The sequence below is a fragment of the Ambystoma mexicanum genome, chromosome 14 (assembly GCF_040938575.1).
Source record: "Ambystoma mexicanum isolate Mex_15411 chromosome 14, UKY_AmexF1_1, whole genome shotgun sequence".
Classification (NCBI taxonomy): Eukaryota; Metazoa; Chordata; class Amphibia; order Caudata; family Ambystomatidae; genus Ambystoma; species Ambystoma mexicanum.
In genome coordinates this window covers 176,679,202-176,695,246 of record NC_090940.1, presented here as the reverse complement: position 1 = coordinate 176,695,246, position 16,045 = coordinate 176,679,202, and the positions used below count along the sequence as shown (strand labels likewise).

Below are 16,045 nucleotides of genomic sequence, written 5' to 3'. Positions count from 1 at the left end.
AATGTACCTTCCCATGATACACTGACTATGAAAGATTGATGTTATTCCCCAAAACGTTTTCTGTGTTGTCATTCCCGGTGATGCCAATACAAAAGCAAAGTAAGGGGGGTATTGTACATCTTTTGTGCACAGTGTTCCAAATCCTACCGGCCCTGGCGAACACGGCTCAACTTTATGTGAACCCATCATAGTGAGGTAGATAGCGAGATAACGATCCGCCTTTTCACTGCTGGATGTTGATGGGTTAATCTACATCTAACATGGCCGCCAGCTGGCCTAAACTTTGAGAATGCTTATTTAGTAAGAAGCTGTCTAGCGTTGAGCAATATTCACTTGATGCTCTTAGTCCACTCTGGTGCAGTGGTTTCTGATGACAGCTCGGTTAACTCCCACTGGGCATTTGATTGGCTAAGAATGAGAATAGGCTTGGCTACGAGAAGTACAATTCTGGCATGCGGATTGGTCTGCCCACAAAGCGAGCTGCAGCCTGGATATCGATTGGTCTGACAGTTTCAAGAGATTGCGAGACTAGAGCCGGAATCTGTCTGTTGATTGGTTGGAGTGTCTTGTGTGTGTGTTCTACCGGCAGTGGGTGTTCGCGGTAGGAACCACCAGCCGTCTCCGAGCCTGTCCAGGGTCCCGAAGGAGAGTCCGCTGCGGTCAGCATGGGCTCGAGGGCATCCACCCTGCTGAGGGACGAGGAGATCGATGAAATCAAGAAGGAGACAGGCTGTGAGTTTTTGAAGCCTTTTGGTCTGCTAACCACTGAGCCATCTCCAGTGGCCCAAACCGATCTCAGCTCGCCCTTTCCGGCATCTTCAGACCGATGTTGCCCCCCGCCCCCTCCGTCCCCGGCATCTTCAGACCGATGTTGCCCCCCGCCCCCTCCGTCCCCGGCATCTTCAGACCGATGTTGCTCCCCCCCCCCCCCAACTGTCTGCGCCACTCCTGTTTATTTTGTCCAGTACCTTCATTCCCCGTCACCACAGACGGGTTTTATTCTATGTGGCTGATAGTTCGATTTCATCTAGGAACCCTTCTATCTACTCCGGGTACCAGACGGGTCCCATCCCTCCCGTGACCTCTATCTGGCATCCCCGTACCTTTTGAACCGCATTAGCCTCCATCCCCCCATCCCCCTATAGGTGTTTTGCGGGGCGCAAAGGGAGGGTTGTGATGTGGCAGGTGTAAGGGTGTTAAGGTAAGCAAGTTGTTGTGTCCTTTCTCATGGAAAGGGCAAAAATGTAGACCAGTGGTCTTCAAACTGTGGGACTGGACACCCGGGGGTGGGGAGGGAGGGATGGAGGGATGGAGGGAGGGAGGGGGGGGAGGGGGAGACGCAAGGCTCTTCCAAAAGGCGAGACATAACTTGCTTTCTGCTCGTGCAGCATTCAATCACACGAGTAACAGCAGCCTCTGCTTCTTGATCCTTTTGATGTACCTCTGAAATGACTTGTGCAGCATGCTTAGTTTCTGTTGAAGGAGAAAGTATTCAGCTTGGTGTGACATAATAGTATTCAGCCAAAGCTAGCTGTCGGTACACTTTAATTCCCAATACTCCTTTATACATGTTCTCCAACACACAGTTAATGTGACATGTTTGTAGAGCCACAAGGGGATAAGACAAGTAGCTGTTGGTAGCAAGCTAACAGGCTCTTCTAGCCCGCTAGCAAGCCTCAAAGCAATTTCGCCCCCCCTTGAGTGGAGGAGGGTTTGAATTTTCTTTTTCCCCTGCCACCACGGACCCACTACAACATATCTTCTCACAGCAGGATTCGGATATCTCCCTATGAAGTGATGGTACCCTGGTAATAAACAATCAAACTGCAAATAAAATGTGCTGCAAATATTCTTCCCACCGTTCTAATTGGTACAGGGGACTTCGGCAACCTGTGGCTCTTCAAATGACCATTGACTCTTTCCTAGGGCTGATGGGAGTTGTAGTACAAAACGTCTTGCGACCCAAACGCTGCAGATACCTGATTTATGGTAGTTAATCCACACATGAGACTTTTGATCTCTAGACCTTATTTGGTGACAAATTCCTACAGATTCACTTAGTTTATCTTCAAAAACTCAAAGGCAGTATTTTAATCAAATGTAAATCTCTTTACCGCTATTCGGTTATGTTAATTTTTTTATTATTGTTTAATCAAAACAAGATTTTTACAATATAAATGTCTCTTCATATATCTCAACACTTGTCCCCATGGCTGACTTAAGTTCTTGTCGTTTGGGCCCACTTACTGTTGTAGTTAGGCAATGTCATGGCCGTCGAGTGACTGCTCGTCTTTTAGTAGATTGCTCACGATGTATTCCAATATTTTTGTTGTAGCTATTTGCCAGCTCGTTCTGTCGCCTCCTATGAGCCTGCACCACCACGTTTGTTCTTCCATCAGTGGATCGGGTCTTGATACATGTCTGATGTACCATAGTCTTATTTTGCGCGTTGCGTGACAGGCCATAAAGAGGTGGCAAATTGTTTCTTGTGGAGGCGGCACGATGTCTTGACAGAAACGGCAATTAGCTGTTGATGATAAACCTCTTATGTATCGGATTTCATTTGTTGGTAAAAGATTTAAGCGTGCTCTTAGTATCAAGTTGCGTACATGTTTATTTGGAAATTTCTTTATGAAATTTTGCAACTCGTTCAATTTTTTTGTGTTTCCGGGGAGATGAGAAGTGAGCTTTTGTTTCACAGCTGATTCAGGTTGTCTTTGCCCAATCTGCTTCCTTCAATTTATGCAGAATTCTGCATGGATTGTGAATGAGCTCTTCTTCCGAGGCGATGGCATCCAGGAGCGAGATGTTTTCCTTTTGCCAATTTCTTAACCTCCCTGATTTGCCTGCATCCATCTCGCGCTTGATCATTTTGTAAATTTCATTGGTGTCGACCATTCTGCACTTCCTATAGAGCATTAGTATGTTGCAGCTCACCGTGCACTCCAAAGACTGGAGGCTCAGCTCACATCTTATTGCTACTCCCGAGGTAGAGTTTGGAAGCTTGAGCACTGATTTTCAAAATGAGGCTTCCAATTTCAGCCAGATATTCTTTGGGATGGTCGGCATGGCCTCAGCGCCGTATGTTGCAGCAGGCACCACTTTCATTTTGTAAAAGTTGATTGTTGGTTGTAGTGAAAATTTCCCAAATTTACGGTCAATTGTCTTGGCCTGAGCAACTAGTTTTTTTGGTCTTTTTGGCCAGTACGGTTCGCATTGTGATTTCACTTTTCGTGCTATCAAGTTGGACCCCAAGGTACTTAAAGTTCTGAACGATTTCGATTTTTGAATCCCCATGAAACCATTTTAGGTTTTCGATTTTTTTTTTTTTTTTTTCTGCAGAATCAAAGTCTTGGTTTTTCCTCCTGTTGATTTCCAAGAAGTTTTCACTTGCGTATTGTTGGAGACTGTTAAGTTGCTGTTGGAGGCCTACTGGAGTCTGGTTGAATAATGTAAGGTCGTCAGCATAAAGAAGTCGATCTATCGTGGTGTTTCCAATTTTAGGCGGGAAGGCTCGCGTGATGGTTGTGCTTTCTTGGAGGTAGCCTATATAGGCCAAGAATAGAGCTGACGCTAATGGGCAGCCCTGCTTAACTCCCTGTGTGATCGGAACTTCGTCAGATAGATCTCCTTCGCTGCTTAGACGCACCCTCATCGAGGTGTTATGATGCAGGGCTTGTATTGGAGCCAGTATATCTTCCGGACAATTCCAGTCTCTCAATTTCACCCAGAGGCGATGTCTCTCAATGCGGTCGAAGGCTTGTGTGAAATCAACGAACACGATGTATAAGCGTTGACCAAGTTGTAGGGCTTTGCTTTTCAGTATACTGAATGTTAGTATATTACCTGCTGTCACAGCGTTTTTTTTTTTTTTTTAGCCTGATTGCAGATGGTCATTGCAATTAGCAGAAGCAGCCCAAGTTAGGAATTTCTTTAGGAGTAGAGAACCGTAGACTTTTCCTATGCAGTCGAGCAGCGCTATCGGCCGAGGGTCCTTTATGTCTCCCTTTTTTATAGATGGGAATCGTTGCTGTGGTCCATGATTTGGGCACTGAACTTGACTCTGCACAGCGTCGAAAGATTTCGCTGATCAGGGCAGCCCATTCTGCAGGGTTTGCTTTTAGTTCAAAGTTGGTGATTCCGGGAGCTCGGGAGTTTTTGATGACTTCCATGATGTCTTCAAGATTAATCCATTTTGCGTTTGTTATGCTGATGCTCCCCTGAATTTTCTGGTGTGACGGATTTGAACACTTCAGCGAAATGTGTTTCCCAGGTGAGCTGAGGGATATTTTTTATCGAATTTTCCACTGGCTATTCTGTGGCTCTCAATAAGGACCAAAAATCTCTGGCAGAGTTCGTTATTAGCGCTTTGGTGATGCTTTCTGCATCCGACTGGTATAGTTTACTTCGGTGGGCACGTACCCAGGCTTTGTATTCTGATTTTAAAACTTTGAGTATAGCAATGCCTTCTACAGTAGGATGGTGTTTTTTTAAAAAAAATTTTATGAGCCTTGTGGCTCTTCTGTACTCGCGTCTTCTCACGACCAGCTCTTTGTTGTAATTGTGTTTTTTGATAACACCTCTGGTCTTCAGTTATTTTTGGTTTTGCGTATGCCACTAGCAGTGGTTGGTAATCCAACTGCTTTGGTTTATGCTTTCTGTACGTCTCCTTTATATCTGTGTGTGAGGTCTTTAATCGCTGCAGCATTTAAATTAAGCCGTGTTCCCTGGACGTTATTCTCAATGTCCATGCCTACTCGAAGATTCTTTACACTTGGAACTAGCCAGCAGGTCTCCAGGAGATTGTGATCACTGGCAATTGTGTGTCTCACGTTGAAAAAGGTGGTGGCGCTTAGTAGGGGATTGGAGACAAATATGTATTCAATTGTTTCACCCAAGTCTGCACGTTCCCAGGTGGATATTCTATTTGGTGTGGGAAGGCGGTATCAAGATTATGCAGTTCACGGGATTGAGTTAGGTCGAGCCATGCTCTAACACACTGTTCAGCTGCTGAGGGCTGTTTGTTCACTCGAGTTCTCGTTTGTGGTTTGCAGGTTGCATTTAAATCGCTGCATATCATTAGTAATGTCACCAACAGCTTGGACATTGCGACGTCAATTACATGTTCGCACATTGTGATGAATCTTTCTTCACTGATTGCGGCTGGGTTTCAAGTATGTATTGGCAATGACTACTGTGTTTTCTGTGTCTTTGGATTTATTTTTTTGTTTCCAAGTGACGCTTACTGCCAAGATGGACAGGTTTGCGATCAGAGTAGGTCCAATAGATAGTCCACATCCGGTGCAGCAAGCAATCATGAGCCCTGACATTGGACGTCCTAGATGGCCCTTTGCTGCTGGGGCTAATGCAATTTGGTATCCCTCTATGGTTGGGGGAGTGTCTCCTGGAGACATATGATGTCATATTCTCCAAGGTTGACATCTCCTCGTACTGTTAAATGCGAATGCCCTCTTGTGTTCCACAAGCATAATTTTACTTTGCGGTGAAGGTCGTCTTCTTCCTGTAACGTTGATGTTGACTTGTGTTCTCTATGGACGGATTGCTATTTTTTTCGATGCATTGTGAGAGCTTTTGGTAACCAGGCCCAGATTCCTTGTTTCTGCCTGGTGGGTCGAATCCAGTTGTGTGGAACTATTATGCACTGTCTGTGAGATGGTCCTTGTTGTTGCGTTGAGTTTATTTTGTGAGCTCTGTACTCCATCGCCTCGGTTGTTGTGGGAATGACTTGTGTTTTTCAGGTTTTCCGCCTTCGTGACTTTGTCTTTGCTTTTTTGTTGTTCCTGTCTTGCATTAGTGGATTCTGTAACCTTATGGCACTTTTTCGATGTATGCTGTTTTTCCTGCCCTTGTTCGAAGTTGTGCCGATGATTTCTGTCATGGTTGCTCGTACTTGATATTCGATTATCATTGTTTGCGTGCATCCAATTAATTTCTCTTTTTGCATGATTCTCGATGCGTTATAACTTCTAGATTGAAGCCAAGGCTATAGATTTCATGTTTGCTTTTATAAATCTGCTTGTAAATTGTAGAGGACCCAGTGTACAGAAGTGTTGCCGCTTTGTACTTGTCGTGCCACGGTTCGACAATGAGCAGATCTTCTGACTTTGTCTTTTAATTTGGCAATCTGGTGGAAGATCGACATGACTGCTCTTCTATTTAAGGTGAGCTCATCCTTGTAACTGGATCATTGTTCCATTTTTTTATTGTCCACTTTACCTCTATGCGCTTATCGTTGGGTCTCTCGTGAACCTCTGTTTTGATCTGTAATGAACTTTCTTGGTGGCCCTGTCTGGATCTTCACTGGGCCTTATTTGGGCCGCTTCTTCGAGCATCGTCTAATTTCGTGTTCTTTAGATTGAAGTTTGTCTTTCTTTTTGAGAAGCAAAACGTTTTGCTTCCGATTCTCGAGGTTGTTTGGGGGTATGAACTTGAGCCTTCTTGTTTTTAATTTTGAAGTATTTCATGTGATAAACGGTTTCGTCTTTCTTCTAGGGTTTCGAAATCACGGTTGCAATATGCCATGCTTTTTTAAAATCTTTTGGGATTGATGGTGTTTCGCTGTCAGGTGTTATGACTTGCGGTACGTCGTCATCTGAATAGACACTGACATTCATTAGAATGTTGTCTTTTAGAAAGTCTGCTACTGATTTGGGTGAGACTGGTTCCAGCTGCTCGGAGTTGGAATGGAGGTCCTTGCTGCATGTAGATTGTGGCACCCCGCTGCTGTGTGGAGTGGTCATGGGTTGCGCTTGAGCCTGCGTGTTGATCATCGTCATGCAGAGTACTGCTGATGTGAGCTGTGGGTTCCTTGAGCTTTGGATTTGTTTTTCCAAAAATTTGATATGCCGTCTATGGAGCCTCAATGACAGACTTGAGGTTGGTCGTTTTTTTTGTCTACAACTAATAACACTGTGGGTGTTTTACGTATGATAGCTGCATTAGCTGTTGATTCGATTTCAATTCCTTGTCTTGTAGAGTTCAGTCTGGGCGTCAGTTTCATTTTATTGTCTTTGGTTAGATCAATAAATGGTGCCGTTTGGGATCCTGAATCCTTAGTTGCTGCTGTGGTAATCAGCTTGTTTTCATGTGCAGCTTGTTTTGCCATTTTTGTGATTTTATCTATTAGACGAGACACCAAGTTGTCCAGACTATTGTCATGGGCGTTATGCTCCTTATTTGCTGCAATATAGCCCTCGAGGTAGGTTACTCTGGTCAGGATCATAGCTATCATGGATTGTTTATCCTTTGTGGTGTCGTTAATCGCCTCGTAAAGTTTACAGAACGGGGCAAGGGCTATTGTGATGGCGGACATTATGCTCAACAAGTCTGGTTTTTTGGATGGTGTTTCGGGAATGGGCAGGGCAGGCTGCGAAGAGTGGACCTTTCCCGGGGTGTGTGGCTGGTCACTGTATCTTTGTCTAGGCATTTGGAACTGGTTAGTAGAACTGTATGGTTTGTGGACTGAACTATGCCCAGGGAGCTCTATAGAGTTTCTCCTTTTATCAAGGGTTCTGAGTTGTTAGTTTTCTTCATCCCATCGTAATCTTCCAACGGGTAAGTTTGTGATGGTAGAAGCTTTCTCTGCAGGCGAGTCTACATCTAGCCGTGGTGTTGAGGTTGCCAGCCCATTATGGATGTCTTCAGCAGGGCAAGATCCTGCATTTTGTTGCTTGTCGTGTAGGTGCAAGGATCTGCCGAGGTGTGGGATGGCTAACTCCTCGTTTTCAGTCGTTAGCCGGGGCTTCTCAGTGGCTATTTCCAAGCCCGTTGTGGCTTCCGTTGGTTTCGGCCACATCTCCTTTGTGCTATCCTTGTTACCAGCGGTGTTGCTATCTGCTTTGTCATCTGTCACAGTCTTAGCCAGAGACTGTTGTTGTGAATTGACTGGGCGAGTTTCTTGATCAATATCGCTGTTATGCCTGTGAGGCGAGTCTGTCCTTGGTCGTACTTCTGGCGAGGCCGCACCTGATGCGGTTAATGGAGGAGTTTGCAGCATCACCAGAGGAACTTGAGTTACAATTTTTCCATCATCAACTTTGTGATGTTTGGGGCAAGGGAAGTTTTCCTTTACAGCAGCAAGCATTTCAGCTTCAGAGTTCTCTGTAATCTCTATTTTTTTGTTGACAGCTGTGCTTTAAAAAAGTCAGTTAGTATCCGCATTGTGGTTGGTTTTGTTGAGGCTCCGGAACTTGTGGTGATAGTTGCTCTGCCTTTTTTATTTTGCAATTGCAGGTTCTTCCGCCCACTATTTCTTTCCGGGCAAAGGCTGTTTCTTTTTTTGTTCACTTTCCTGGGTCTTACTTGCTGCCCGCTGTCCTCTCTGGCTCTCTTTTTAAAGTTGTGAGTTGGAGATGCCTCTGTCAGAGGGAGCACTGTGAGAGACAGATCTGGTGTAGTGACTTTGTTCAACTCTGATGAGCTGCCTGCTGAAGCGTGTATTTGTGCAGCTGTTATCATGGAGCTTGGCTCCGCCCGCTCCCCTTCTGTTACAGGCACATCGCAGACCTCTGGTGCGGCCGCATACGCGTGGGCATGCTCCGCCCCCACCTCGAACCCCCCACCCGTGCCGAGCCCGAAGAGGACGGCTGGGGCAATGGGCAGCACACCGCCGGGCCCCGCAGCGAGTCTCCCGCGGACCACTCGCCAGCCAGCTCGACGCCAACTGCATCGGCGCGCTCCGCCCTCCCTCTGGAGGGTGTCAGCGAGGCGGCTGCAGAGACGTCGGGCCGCGGCAGGGTGTTCACCGCGCTGGTGTTATCGGGAGTGCGGCCGTGCGGGCAGGCAGCTCGTGTTCGGTTCTTCACGATTTCCGAGGCTTCCAGGTAGGTGGGTAGGGCATGTGTTTATTGTTGTGGTGGTGGGGAGGGCATGTGTTTATTGTTGTGCTGATAGGTGAGCCTAACGGCTTTTGCAGACCGCTCGGCTGATTATGTGGTCGTATATGTTTATTACTGGTTTGGAGACCATGCGAACTTGGGTTGAAGGTTCCCTTTTCACTTAAATGATTGGTGCAGGGTTTGCCTCCAGCAAGTCTCGGACGTGAGCTTCTGAGGCAACACCCGTCCTCTTCTTCGGGCCCCAGGGTGGCTGACCTAGCTCTACTGTATTTAGTCACCATTGACTTTGGGACGTACTGGATTCCTAGTGGGGGTGGGACGGTCAGTGCGTTGCAAATTCCACTCAAACCACTTACCGTGGTTGATTGTGTATGGGTGGAGAGTTGGCTCGTTGTTCTACCCTGCCGATGTTATTTGAGGGGCGCCTCCGCCCCCCGACGGACCACTTGTCGCCCACTTTCCGCGCGTGCTCCGCGCTGTAAATGCTAAGAAATAGTCTCTGTAGGACTCTGTGAGTCAGTCTCTGCCTCCTCAGCAATGAAAGCGGTAAACGGACTGTCCCACGACTCCACGACAGACCACTTGTCGCCCACTTTCCACTTATTATGTTAATAAATACGATATTTGAGGTGGCAGCAGAGGAGCTGAATAATATTTTGCCCCTGTAATTGTGCCCTCGAACTTTACCTCCATCCGACCCCCCCCCACGTTCATAATCCTGTTCCAAGAAAGTTATCTCCTGAGTCATCAACCCCTCTGCCCCACAACTCTACCCTTATAAGTGGAACAAAACTAACAGTGCCTTCTCACTAGCAGCCCCACCAGACAGGCAGTACAACCATCACCTACTCTTTTCACTTCAAGGTGGGGCGGAGCTCCTTCACAACCCCTTAATACCACAGCCATCCCTATTGCCACAGGTCCCACTCTGCGTTTGAGCTTCTTAATCCACCAGAGTTTCCTAACCCTCTGACCACTGCCCTCATCTATTGCTCATCTAACCATTACTTTTGGGCAATCCTTAGTCTTCTTGGCACCTTTTAACTTGGACACTGACATCCATGCACAGGCATATGAACTAGCTACAGTATTCTTTGCTCCGACGTGTACAGTATCGCAAGGTCTTACTTTAATGCCATGAAGATTTTCACCCACTAATTAACCCCTAATGGCAAGACCTTCCTCCAACCTAGAACACACATGCTACACTGCTATTTTCATCCCTCCCTCTACACCTGGATCGCATCAGCCAATTGCTCACTTGCCTTTCAACCGTATCATTCATCTTGTTTAGCAATACTCTCTGTACACCCGACTTTGCAACCGTGGAGCAACCCCACTGTTCAGCACTTACATGCCGATGACCTCTCAAAATGGCAAAAGGTACTGCCCTAATTGCTTCCAAACTCTCCATCCACTGAACGCTACGCCATGAACGTCTCCAAATGTTCTTGCTTCCAGCTACTCCTCTCGTCACTCTCACCCATGCATCTATCCTATGACCCTATGTCTCGACTCCACATGTTACACACTTTTCTCAAAGTATGAGGAGGCAAATCTTCTCTCTGCAGACCTGTCCCTGTACGCATTATTGCCCCCCTCTGAACAATCTTTTCCACCGCAAACTTGATCCTGTTTGGCCACCTGCTTCTTTGTGCCCTCTTCTTTCCATGACCCCACTAATTCAATGGCTCTCCATTTCGCCCATTTCTTTACGATTCATTCTGTCGGATGTTCTTCGACTTGTGTCTTTTTACATGCTTCAAGACCGCTTTATCACCCATGACTCTACTACTGCCCCATCTCCACTTCTCTAAAACGTTGAAAGACTTCCTTTCAACCGACTTGCTTAGTCCTTACCTCCACAACCATGCTGACCATGCACGCTTTTTGCCGAGACGGCTGTCGCCAATGTATCTATGGTCATACAGTCTCTCCTCCATCCTATTCGACCTCTCGGCAGCCTTTGATGCAGTCAGTTACAACGCACTGCTAACAGTTACTCTTGAGCATCATTGGCGTTGCCAACTCCTAACTCTTCTACCTCATGGATTGATGCCAGTCCTTCTGCATACCCAAATCTCACCGGACCCTATCATCTCCTCAAGACCTTTTCCTTTATTTTTGTTTTGCCCCTGCAGCCCAAATCTTCTTCTTTTTTAGCCGTTTTTCAGTGGTCCTTGGTGTTCTTAGGAAAACCTCTCTCTGCCAACTAGTGCTGGATGATGTTGTGCTGCTTGATACCTTGCCCGCTACCGTTCAGATCATTGCTTCTATTCATCTATTTAAACAAACTCTAGAATTCGGTTTCTCGTTCATTCTCTGCTTCAGTTCATGTCGCTAAAGATACACCACACATTGCCTGCTATCGTAGTCTCCTCAACTTCAAAATCCACTCTCTCACTTATGACAAGTCCCTGATAAACACACCAATCCACGTAAAGCTAGACTATTGCAATAGCCTCCTCTTGGGACTCCTGTGTGCATTAATCTGACAAGGCTGGGAGGATAGCTCGGTGGCAATGTGCTCGCCTTGGAAGCAAGATGACACGGAGCAACACAGGTTCGATTCCCTGGGACCGCGCTTAGAAATCTCTGAGTATTAAGCGCGTTACAAATAACCCATCATATCAAGCCTGGCACAAGAGGGTTTAAGGGGCCTAGGAGCAGGTGGGTGAGCACGAAGATATTGGAAACCCACGCAAGGACTGGGCGTATATGCTGGTGAGAAGAGACAGAAAGGTCCCAGGATGGTACTCTGGTTTCATGATACTGTAGGTTAAGTAGGGCCCAGTTAAATACTGTGAGGACGGTGGCCACCCCACCTGGCACAGGCTAGACCACTATCGCTAGTACACAGTCACTGTGTGTACAGTGGTATGTCCTGGTGCAGAAATGATGAACTTCTTCCAATGATGTCTGCTTTTGCCTCTATCCACGGTAACGATGTTTGGCACATAGGTTTCCTTAGGGGAGGATAGATAGTGTTTGGAGGTTGCAACTTTTCTGAAGCCCCTCTAGTTTGGATCTGACATTCACAGCATTTTACCTCTGTGAATGTGTTTATATATTTTTATGGTGACCCGGCCACCATACCCCCATGCCCACATACACCTCCCACCCTTACACTCCGTAGATTAGTACCCCTGACCGTTCATCACCCTTCCAAATACTGCAGTAAAATGCAGCAAAATGTCCTCTTTCGGAACGGAGTTAAAACGGCCACACCAAAATGAACAGATGGCTGCATATCTTTCGAAGAGGTCGTGTCTTAGCAGGAGATGAGCCATGGTGGTTGTAGCTCCTCTTCTGTTTCTTGGATACGTGTCTTGTGTTACAGCCCTTCCCCGTGCATGGCCTGCCTAAGATGAGTCAGTGGTGCTAATATTAGCTTTAGATCTATGAAAGGAACTTTTTTTTTTATTTAATGGCTTATCGACTTGGCAGTGGATTGTGAGATGCTCCCTGCTGTTGTGCTTCTGTCACTCCACTTTAATTTAGAACTCAGAAGTGCCTAATGCACTTAGAACGTCTTAGTTGCATTACTCCATATCTTACATAGGTAGGATCTCGTAAGTCGCAGTGGATTGCTGGGACCAAGTAGTGGCAATAGGCTTAATTACTTTGTAAGGTCTCAGGACTCCAAGGGGTCTTGGCGTATCTTGATAAGGCACATGTATGGGTTATTCATGCCCTAGGTCAGTGTTGGGTTTATAAATGGAATAACAGTTCCATCACATTCGGGAAACTAGTAAGTAACCTCGTTAATACAGGAACATCGTGGGGAACCGATAAAGTGTGAAATGTAGTGCAGTAACTTATTCCAGGTTTAAACTGTAATTTGAATATTTTATACATGCTCTTCTTATTTTCGTTCCTCTTGATTCGACAGTAGCCATGAGAGTGCAGCACAAATTGGTTAAAACAGGAACACCTGTACCAGCTAAGATTGTGCAAGATGTACACCAAGAGTTTTGAAGAAACACTAATATTTACAATTAAAAGCACACCAACAGATTAAGGGGGGCAGCGGAGGGAGTGCAGCCCTGTACAAATTGCACCATCGTAAAATATTTGGTGATCGTGTGCATCAAGATGGTTACAGTGCATAGCTGGTATGCGAGCAAATCCAGCCGTACCAAGAGACACCTGGTTCCTATTACACGAAAAGAGATGGGGATCACAAAACAAACTCTGCACCAGGCACCGTACTTAAGAGAGGCTGCGTCAGAAATAAGTAGTTATTCCAATCAAATGGGGACTGCACATTGTGAACAGGTAGGCCTGCTTTTGAATTTGTAAGTGATTTTTTTATTTTTATTTTTGGGGTATTTTATTTATTTGTTTTAATTCCCGCCGGCCGTGGAACTAGCAAACGAAGGCAGCGACCTTGCATGTTGTGTCATCAATTGTAACATGGCCTGTGTTACAAACTCCTTAGTTTACTGTTTCCATCTCCACCTGTTAAGTTCTGTGGGTACTTTGATCAACCTAACATCTAGGACCATGAGACTGAATGGGGCAACTCATTTAGATACTATCCTCAAATAGGATATCGTGCTACTATAATACAAATACTGGGCTGAGAAGAGTGCAAACCTTCGGCATGTGAACAGAATGGGCCCCCTGTAAGGGTATTCGCCATGTTCGCCATGTTAATGGAAGTAAGTGAAGCTTCAACAATCCAAAGCAAGAGTTCTCGTAACTGGGTCAATGAAGTGCATGAGGAAAACAGCCTGGTGACAAATCACATTTACAAAATTCTGTCATGTATACGTGTCACGATCAACCGACCTGGAATCCAATGTGGGGGGGGGGGTGGGAGGGCTTATAAATATTACAAAATATTTCTAGTTGGAGACTTGCGTAGGTTCGAGAGTAGGTGACATTTCAGACGCTAAGGACGATCACTTTGGTTTTTTATGAACTTACCGCAGGCACCTTTCCCAGCAATAGGCAGCCAAGGATTTGGAGACCTTTCTCATCTACAAAGGACATGTTATCTGTCTACATCGGCACTTGTTTGTGGATGTACACCGAGAAGAGGCAGATGAGCTTTTATGCTACCAAGAGGTGCAGGCAAATACACACCCCTGCTTAAGTCTGTTCTCTGTGCGAGTCATTGTATCTAGATATCAATTGTATCAAAGTGTAACATTGCCTGGATCCTGATTGGGGGGAGGGGGTGGCCCAGGATCGCACGTTCGGCCGATAGACCTGAACAGTCCTCACAGTCCACAAAGCAGCCGTACAGCCTATTGGTTAAGATTTTCATAGTAATGATAAATCTTCCTGACCTGGGTCACTGCCACAACTTTTTGTTTTACTGGTGGATTATTTTTCCTTATACCTCAGTGAGTCGGAATCTTTTCCCACACTCACAATCTCTTTTTGTGGGTGTGATTTTTAAGACTCTACATAGTGTGTTTAAAAGTTATCCTTTTTGACAACTTTTTATCAAAAATTGCCGATTGTTGCTGGGTTGCCCTAGGGGCTCCCCTTTTAACTTTATCTGGCTAACCTTGTGAGAACTACAGTTCCCTAGGGTCGAAAGGATCTTTGGATCCCTTTTTACATTTTATTAGGTTAGACCAGCAGCCCCCACCTCATGTGGCATACTGGTGAGATATTTCCCCTTTCTCATTTTAAGTGTAAAATGTATGTTACAAGCACAAACTTAACTTTTAATGGCTGGTGGCAGTGAACCTTTTTATGAATTGGGTGCACTGTTACTGCGGGCTGTTTGCACAGCACTGGTAAAGGCACCCGTGGATGCTCATTTTACCAAAATGACCCCTGTCTTCCTTTTTCGCCATTTTAGTGTCCCTTGTCCTTTCTTGTTCCTTCCCCCTGACATCCAGGGTGGCAAATCCCTCTGTGTGATAATTTTTTTTTTTTTATATTCGACGGGAGTCCTGTCCACGCTCAGGCTCCCGAGTGTCTGTGTATGCAAGAAGCGAGGGAGGGGTCCAAAACTCTGCAGCCCTTTGTCTTCCAGCCTGAGTGCGAGAATCCAGTTGAAATGGGAGGCTGGCTGTCTGGAAAGGCTTGCCAACCAACCGCTCCCCACCCACCCCCAAAGTTTGAATGTTGCAAGACTCTTGATTGGCTGGGTAACTGCATAAAAGTCTGAACCTGAAAGTGGAAGAGGTAATCAACCACTGGAACCGAAGAGGAAGAATTTTGGGCTGACTGTTTCCAGCGACCAGAGAGCCTGCCGTATAACCTGAGACTGGCGTAGCCCTTCCTTTCAATCGACCTGGGGACTCCGAAAAATGCAAGACCTGCATTTTGAGCCATCCCACGCCGTGCTGCAACCTTGCAGGGCTGCAATACCCTGGGACCTTGAGCCATTGTGCACAGTCTTTCGACTCTCGCTGAAACTTCGTGGGCATCCTGCTGGATCTCCAGAGGAGCGATTCCAGTCCGAGTCCCCTCAGCAGTGTGCTGGACAGGGCAAATGACAAGAACCAACCGGCAATATTCTGTCTTCTTCTGTGCTCCTGAAGAAGGTGCCAAATCCACACAGCTGCATCCAGCTGCGAAAACTCTTGCCTCGAGCCTTCTTCTGTGATCTCTGCTGCAAAAGTCATTAAGCCCTGTCTTCCGTCTTCTTGACAAAGGAATCCATCAACCAGGTTTTCTGCTGCATATCCTGTAGTCTTCCTGTTGCAACTCTTCTTCTGTGCTAAGTTGGCTGGGGTATTTTACCTACCTTAAGCCTTTGTGATTTCTGTAAATCTTTGGTTTTCTTTTCTGTGATTGGGATGCCACTCATCCAGGCCTCTGAGGAGTCCTCCTAGGGTGTCTTCTCTGAAGTCCCTGGACCCTCAACTAACTTTAAAGTGAAATACTTACTTGTTTGAGCAGTCCTCCTCTGGAACTCTGAATTTACCCGCAAGTGAACCATATCTCACCCTGCCTACAGCTGGCACTTAGACCACTAGGGTCCCTCTACTGCCTCCGAGTGAACTCATGCTATAGACTATGGGAAGAACTAGATAAGAAAAGGGTTCTGCCTTGAAAAGAATAACAAGTGTGCAAAAGTTACTTCCTTGTAAAGAAAGTTGGTTGGTAACTGTAACTCTGAGAGTGCACCGTTACGAAAGTTCTTACTTGCCTTGAATGTGTGTTGCACTATTCTGAAAACTATATAGAAGGTTAAGTTACTGCCTTATACTAAAAGT

The 16,045-nt window shown here is 46.1% G+C and overlaps 1 protein-coding gene across 1 annotated transcript in view; it reads left to right on the top strand.

The window, feature by feature from the left end:
- Window positions 1-461: 461 nt before the first annotated feature.
- The window catches only part of CHP1 (calcineurin like EF-hand protein 1), a 225,055-nt gene continuing 209,471 nt past the window's right edge, over window positions 462-16,045 (top strand). The window contains exon 1 of the mRNA XM_069638857.1: window positions 462-732. Coding sequence (XP_069494958.1) covers window positions 666-732 — 67 coding nt within the window. The 5' untranslated portion in view covers window positions 462-665. The remainder of the gene's footprint in view (window positions 733-16,045) is intronic.